Raw genomic sequence first — 8,661 nt, 5'->3', positions numbered from 1 at the left:
AAAAGTTTTGGCTCGAGATCATATAATGAAAAAGAAAACATTATTAAAAGAGAACGGCCAATGCCTAAGTTAAATATAAACGCTTCAATAAAAAAATTTGTTCGATATTTTCACGATAAAATGGCTCTGTAAATGCATAAAAATGCATTTACAGAGTGAAATTAGTGTGTGGAATAAGAATGGCTTTGACAATTTAGCTGGCAAAAGACACGAAAAATCGTCGATTCTTTCGTATTTGAAGCAATTTGGAAATTGAAGCGGAATAGAATTTAACATTAGTAAATAATATAAAATAAATATTGAAGATTATAACAAGATAGTTACGGTTAATAGATATAGCATCTGTTTACTTTGTTATATGTTTTTATCAAAGCAAGAATTGGCATTTAGAGGGCATATGGAATATATTGGATCTAATAACAGAGGTAATTATATTGAACTTGTTTATTTATTAAGTACATCAGATAAATAATCTATTAAAAATACATTTAAAGAAAGAAGTAACTGATTGCCTTTGGAAGTCGGCTTCTTGTAGAAACAGTTTCCCTATCATCAAATGTCACGGCACGCCATTGCAATATTTTAAAGATTAATAGTCGCATTTTCTTGATTATAGTGCGCACTTTCTTTTTTCGGACTTAATTAATTCAACTCGGTTTTTTTCGTTTGCTCCTCAGTTACATGTATTACGTCATTGATACACAAGTGCATAGTATCTATACATCGTTTTGGTATTCGTTAGTTTAATCTTATTTTAACTTTAAAAATACTGTAGTTTTTAAATATTTTCTTAAGTACAATAAGAAAAATTATTAATTAATTAATAATAAAATGATTTTATTATTTTTTCTTATTATACGATTTTGTTACATTCCGTGATTGTCATTGCGGAATCGAAAAAGGAAGGTTGCCTGCAAAATTGATTTTTGCATTAATGTGTTTATTGTTTTTTGAATATTTTGCGTGCGAAAATTACTTTGATATTATTTTTCTAAAAATATCTTAGAAATAAGATATATAAACTATTTATTGCACGTGTACTGTATATGACCTTCAAAATAAATAAATAAATTTTATCAAACGATGAGATCAGCCGATTAATTGAATTGTTTACAATATTTTATACCCCCAAGGAAAATACTGTAGGTCTACGGTAAAATAAATTTTGTTTTCCCACAGCTAAACTTTGCCGCTAATTGCTGTTGTATTAACTTTAACACTTAACTTTAACACTTAACTTTAACACGATCTTCTAACGACAGCACTTTGCATTTCTTTCATTTTTTCGGACAATTTCGAACAAACAAATGAATTTCCTTTGTTGCTAGACTAATTCATTAACACCTATACCTAATTTCGAGGGTGGGAGAAGTGCCTGAGGTGGGTTCGAACGAGAGTTTAGACTAATTCATTATATTAGGAGGGGGGAAATGTTGTTGAACAATGATTTAGACCAGATATATTTGCGGAAGTGGTCGCTTATTACAGTTGTATGTTGTTTTGGACCAAAAATCGATGCCCGCGGTCGCGTTACACAGGTGGTCGTTTAATACAGGTAACTTATATGAAGACTCTGTGGATAAACTATTTGATGCCAGAAATTTTTGCCCATTTTGACAGGTGGTCGTCTAAGCAGTTTTCACTGTATTCTAAAATCTTGTTTAATATTTTATTCAAGGTCACATCTGAGAGAAAATAATTAAACAATTTATTTTGGGAAATCAAAAGTTCTTTTTTCCTGTCATGTGGAATCAAAAACTTATTGATAACAGTTCCATTCATATGCTAAAATAGTCTTGAGAAATAGTCAAAAGCCTCAGCTGGCCATATGACAGCTGTTTAAGGCATCAGTCTACCTTTCTGGGTTAATTGAGATCAAATTCAGGTATTTGTAAAACTAGAATTTTTTGACCACCTGAATTTGACTAGGGTAGTCTATTCTCAGAATGGAAGAAGTAAAAAAATAAAAGCCAAAAGTCATGCTATTCTTATCCATGTAAGAATATAAAATGATGATAAGCACAGTTTTACACTCAGAATGTATAATTTTATTATTAGTTTTTTTTTTGGTATCTCTATGTTCTATAAAAGTTTAAACTTGTTGAGACTTATGAAAAGATCTTTGTTGTAATTATAAAAGATTCAATTGATAGAAACTTAGATAATGTAAAATTTCTGATTATCGTTATGAGATTGAGTTACACATATCTATATCTATACTAATATTATAAAGAGGTAATGTTTGTATGTTGTTAGTTTGTATGCAGCAGGTAATCTCCAAAACTACTCATCCGATTTCAAAAATTTTTTCACCAATATTTAGAATGGAACTTCAGGATGGACATAGGCTGTATATTATTCCGTTAAACATGTGAGATGGACAGTTCTTTACGGTAAGCCTTTCCCATAAAAACTGCATCTAAAATAGTATAAATAGAAGCAGAGTTCTTTACGGTAAGCCTTANGTAGTCACAAACCGACGCAAGAAATCCTGTGGGTTTTTCTGGTAGAAGTCCAAACACTTCTTTGACATCAAAGTGTGAACACGTCTTTGCTCAGCGGTCAGAAGATGTGGCACCCAACTTGCTGAGACCTTCGTCATACCCAAATTTTCGGTTAGGACATGGTGCACTCGGTTGACAGAGATGCCTGTTGTCTCAGCTATCTCAAGCGTTTTCAAACGGCGATCTGCTAAGAACAAATCGTGAACTTTGTCGATATTTTCTTCAGTGACAGCAGTTGACGGCCGTCCACTGCGAGGGTCATCTTTCACACTTTCTCTGCCAGATTTAAAAAGGGCTGTCCATTTTTTCACAGTGGTGTACGAAGGAGCAGACTATCCTAAAACTTCATCCATGTCAGCTTTGATTTGAGATGCGGTCAACCCTTTTTTCGTCAGGTATTTTATGACCGCACGAGTCTCCGTCTTCTCCATTTTTGATAAAGTATGTGCACACTGACTATCTGCTAAGCTGTCGTGGCAAAACTTTTTGACAAATCAAGCAGAAATTGGTATAGTATCTCTAGCACAGATGGCTGAATTATTCCAGCCAAAAATTAAATTGATCGCAGCGCCGCATATAGGCAAGGCCGCGAACTTTCCGAACAGCCCTCGTACTATCAACTATCACAAAATGACTGTGAAGCTCATTATATCAATATGCAGTTTTTACCAGTTTAATTTACAAGGCAGCTATGTTCTATTTATAGAATGATTTTTTCAGTTTTTATCCTTTTTTTTTTTTTAACAATAAAAATAAGTTTGAGGGTAAGACAATTCTGATTCTAAGATATATTTCAAAATTGCAATTTGATATAAAATTAAAATGGCAACTGCATGCTAAGAGTCTTTTTAAACTAACTTGCCCAACATCTAGCAGTGCCTAAGTTTTTCCAGCTCTATCAGCATTGTGAAACTGTTGAAAATGAATCTGTAGACACACAAATATAAAAAATTACAACATTTATTATGTTTAATGTCTTTTGAACAATGTGGTTTTGCTTGATATATGTGTTTGATAGTGAGTTTTTTCTTTTCAAGGTTTGAAGGCCAAATTTGCTAAGTCTCCTGTTTCAATTATTTGATGTTTATACAATGTAACAACAATATATTTTAAAAGTAGATACCTAATCGTAAATATGAAAAAAAACAATGATATACCCATCTTTCCGTGTACTTAAGTAAAATACTTGTCAAATTAATTTCATATTCTTTTCATTTTTATATTCATTTTTTTTTACTATGCAAACACATTATTTTATTGTTTAGTTATAATTTTTATAATTTATTATTTAGTTTCTCATTTAGTTATAATTTTAAAGTTTGAAGTAATTTTACACAATACACAATTATTAATTGATAATTTTGAATTCCAGAATTTAACAGATGTTTAAAAATATCAAGAGCAGAAGAGATCCAATGGAAAAAGCAAAACAGCACATGAAAGTTAAATTTAGTAATATCCTAAGTGAAAAAGAACTAATATTTAACTATGTTAATGAACTGATAGCTAAGGTATTTATTTTACAGAGAATATCTTTTTCATGCTTTTATTAGGAGAGGTGTACTTAAATTTTGTGAAATTTGATTTTAAGAAGTGCAGTATGTAGTAATGACATACACCAAAATTGTGAATAAAGATTTAGCAACTGTTTTTTGATGTTAAAGATATACATAAATATAACAATGATAAATTAAATCTGGCATTCACTAGGCTTTGATAAAAAAAAAAAAATTGAAAATACTTTAGATGATAATAGATTTATCTTTCTGTATACATATGTCAATAATAATCTTCTGAGAATTTTTCATTACTATAAATTTCTAAAACAGGTTATTTTTTCTGGCCTGTTTGTGTTAGAATTTTTGTCACCAGATTGAAACTGAATAATAAATGCCATTCAAATAAATATCTTATAGTTGAAATAATGGAAGATTCAAACTGCTATAATCTCAAATTATATCTACTAGATTATTATAACTTTTTGAATATAAGATTTGATAATAAATGTACATTATTATAAAATTTAATTTTTCTCAGTTTCTGGATTTAATATAGACACAATCTTTATTCAAAAATAATTGATCAATTTATTCTTTATAATTGATAAACATTATCACATTTAATTAATTAAAGTTTTCTTAATGCACTTAATTGTTTTTAGGTTGAAAATCCATTTGTGAACTTACTTGGAGAAGATGATCGAGTTAAATTTCTTAGTGGTTATCATGAAGTTAATCAAGAGCTTGAAGCTTGTCTTGAAAGATTACTTATTATCCAAATTATACTTAATTGCGAGCAGTCAGGAAAAAATGCAGAATATTCTGATTATAGTAATCTCTGTAGCATAATTTCTTCAAGTGACTCTTCTAAAAAAGAACAACAATGTACATGGAATCAGAATAAAGAGAGTAATAATAATAATAATGCACCAAATGGCATTCTTAATAATAGATTAAAATCTGTTGCTCTTGATAATATAGAATTAGTTAATGCAGATGATAATTCATCTGATTTATTATTAAATACAAGATTACCTGAAGTAACATCTAATAATGTGTCGCCTGAAATCACCTCAAAAACAACTCCTGAAACTGTATCTGAGATGGTAGCTAATTTATCAGAACAAAGTGATGACAGTACATTAAATACTTTCTATCAAAATCCTGTATCTTCAGAATTATTGTTAACTGAAGATGTTTCAGAATTTGAAAATAGAAATCAAGGAGATATTTCAAATGGATACTTGGAAACAAATAATTGTTTTGAATATGCATTTATGGATATGAACATTGCTAATGATTCAAATAATATTTTACAGAAGTCTGATTCACATAATTCCATCAAATCAAATGCTTGTATAAGTACTTCAGGAAAGTTTTCTATGAACTCTCCTGGTATAAATAATTTATTTCAAGATATTCAAGCTACTGATTTTAACTTTTTACATTTAAACAGTGAAAATTTACAAAATAATCAAAATGGTCAAGATCTGAAAAATATTTTATATTCTGAAAATATATCTGATAAAAGAAATAATTGTGATGTTGAAGATGAAAATACTCAGTTAAATTTCTATAGTAAAAAGTTTTTAAAGCCTATTACTGATGTTCCTGCTTGTGATGTCTCTCTCAATGTTCCTCTTCCAATAGATATAACATATGTAGAAAATTTGAGAAGTTTTTGGTTGCAGCCTAAGAAGAAGCAGTTTGAAGAGCTTCTTAATCATTTACAGTAAGTTATTTTTAAAACTTTGAGTGTAGTACATATTTACATAATAATCAAATGTAGATGTTTTGCATAGTAATTTTATATGCAGTGGAAACTGGTTAACTAACTCAAACCAGGATAACTTGAGGTTGCATTTACTTGAAGTCATTTTCTTCCCCAGTTGTCTTAGCATAGTGATTTACACATTAAATTAAACCATTTAACTCAATTAAATTAAATTTTAACTGGAATGGGGTTTAGATATAGTATTTTCATAAACTCTTCAGAATTTTCCATTAAATAAAATAATTAACATCCATTTATCAAATAAACTAATCAGAAACTTCCTATAAAGCATGATAACCAAGTACAACTAAAAGTAAACGTTGTCATGTAATGATGGGCAGTGATAGTGGCTTTCAGCAGTGTGTGACCTAGATACTGTAATTGCCATTTGAACCTGAATTTTTCCTGACCATTTTGTTTTATTTGATTGCTGATGAATTTCTCCAATTAATGTAATAAATAGATTTTTCATAAATTAATTTTAAAAAAACACTATTATAATAAGATTCCATGTAAAATTTTAACCTTTGGGGTAAAATTTTAAAAATATAACAATCATAAAGAGTGGTATGTTTGTGATTAAAAAAAAAAAACATTGATTTTAGATGTGAAATATTAAAATTTAAAAAATTCCTTACTAAACACTTAGGAATGAACTGATTGGCCATTCAGGAAAACATTTTTTGGTAGCTTATTTAACTATTTGGTTAAGCATTTTTGAGTTTCTGGATGACATTAGGTTTACATTGACCATAATAAGACATACAGAAATATCGTATGGATAGTTTATAATGGGTCACCAATAAACCAATGCGCAACATCTTGATTTTTAGCTGAACCACCATAACTCAAAACTTTTTTAACTTGACCTCAGAATATTTTTGCCTGACTGATTCGAGTTAACCAGGTTCCACCATATTAATTTGGATTTGTAGATATATGAAATATAGAAATATGAAAGCACGAGTAACTTAAGTTACAGTAAAACCTATCTATGGCGACCACCCACAGTTCCTTCAAAAAATGGTATTTTAGACAGGTGGTGCTGTAATACCGTATTTCCGTACGTATTTTGCGCACTTTTTAGCCATTTCTACTAAGCAAAACTCAAGGTGAGCAAAAATAAGCAAATTTTTTCAACGATAGAGCTATATTGGTATTGTATTTTATTCTTATCAGATAACTCGATTTACAGGAGTCGTCGTGATTTTATAAGACAGATTTAATACCAATATTTCAGTGGCGTTCCGTCATTAGAAGCGGTGGATGCGCCGCTTCCCTTGTATTTTCTAAAAAATAAATACATATTAATTTTAATTATATGAAAATAATCGCACAATATTTTATTATAACTGCATTATGTATCTTATTACAAATTTCTATACTACACGTGAAAAACAAAGATTGCTATTGTATATTCGAATATTAGTGGCGGAGTAGTGGAGTGGAAACGCTGTATCGTCAGCATCCAAAAAGCCAGATTCGCGCATGCGTTTTACAGTGCACCAACCTCACCCAGTTTAGCCAGTGGAAGCTTAGGACCTCAGGTGGCTGCTACACGTATAACGCTTCCAATTCTATCCAGGACCGGTTCCAGGCTGTTAGCCGCCCGCTAGATATTTGGCCGCCCTTGCCCGATTACGTGAATCACGAGTATATTTATAACTTAACCCAACCGATAAGAATTTACTGGTATGTTTTTACGATTCTTCTGTATAGTTGACAGGAGTTAAAAAATCCATTAAAATATTTAATATTTTTATTCCTCTCTCCGATTTTATATTACTCGCGGATTTCAATGTTAAACCAGTGATATTACGATTTCGTATATCCCATCTCTAAGGGGATGTAGAAAAAAACGTGTACAATTCTTGTATAATGTTAAAAAATTAACTGTTACTTTGACAGTATAATTTACAACTAAATTTAATGAATGAGAGAGATGCACCGGGTACAGAAAAAGCTCTAGAATTTATTTTCCTTAAATTTATGATGTACGTGTTTGTTTGTCATAAAATTTTGCCTTTCCACTTTTCCCCGAGACTACAAATATTCGAGTACAAAGTAACCGGTTTCAACTTATTTCTACTTGAGAAGTAGTTAAATAATTAAGCGATTAGGGAATTGGGGACGTAAACAAAACCCTGACAAAAGAGCCGAAATTTTACTTAAACAAAAGCCTAACCGAATCAATCTCTAGCCGAGTACAGTGGGACTGATTTCGAAATATTAGATGTAAAAAAGACAGACATTTTTCCAGTTCAACGAGAGTGACCGAAAAGTTGTAAATTTTGGAAATTTTCGTGGACACCTGGTCCTAAAACGAATTAGTTAGAAAATAAATGACGGACAATCTATTAAGTTTAACGTATTTAGACTTTTACAGCTATGTGAGAAACGTTTAAAATTTACAAGAACCCTGTTACATCCTTTGAGATATACTAGTGATGCGGATAAACAGGCATTTGACATTGACCGGTATGGGCACCCTCAGGATTTGGCAGCTTGCGTGCATGTATGTACACACCGCAAACCTAGCAGGACCGTCTCTGATTCCACTCGTAGGGAGCTATTTGACTAAGTGGTTAAGATTTAAAGAGTAAAGAATATTTTGTTATTTTCATGTATGTTTCATTACAAAGCTATATTTAATTATAATTTTCTTTAAAAGTATATTCATACAATTGAAGAATGTTTTGTATCAGGTATGTACCAGTACATCCACCACACATTGTATTTTACCGAGTAAGTTTTTATAATTTTATTTTTAATTTTAGCCCTTATATCGTGGCTAGCGATTCGGAATGTAATTGCGATATTGAAAATTTATTTTAAAAAAGTTTTGGCTCGAGATCATATAATGAAAAAGAAAACATTATTAAAA

General features: G+C 30.4%; 1 protein-coding gene across 1 annotated transcript in view; it reads left to right on the top strand.

Annotated features, from left to right (window-relative positions):
- LOC111624994 (putative uncharacterized protein DDB_G0277255) overlaps positions 1-8,661 on the top strand; it is a 29,595-nt gene that overhangs the window by 11,947 nt on the left and 8,987 nt on the right. The window contains exons 2-3 of the mRNA XM_023368004.1: positions 3,877-4,015; positions 4,666-5,735. Of these exons, the coding sequence (XP_023223772.1) occupies positions 3,887-4,015; positions 4,666-5,735 (1,199 nt within the window). The 5' untranslated portion in view covers positions 3,877-3,886. The remainder of the gene's footprint in view (positions 1-3,876; positions 4,016-4,665; positions 5,736-8,661) is intronic.

This window comes from Centruroides sculpturatus, unplaced genomic scaffold, assembly GCF_000671375.1.
Source record: "Centruroides sculpturatus isolate CEXI.00-Female unplaced genomic scaffold, Cexi_2.0 scaffold269, whole genome shotgun sequence".
Classification (NCBI taxonomy): Eukaryota; Metazoa; Arthropoda; class Arachnida; order Scorpiones; family Buthidae; genus Centruroides; species Centruroides sculpturatus.
The sequence above is the reverse complement of the archived record's forward strand: the minus strand, read 5'-3'. Positions and strand labels throughout refer to the sequence as shown.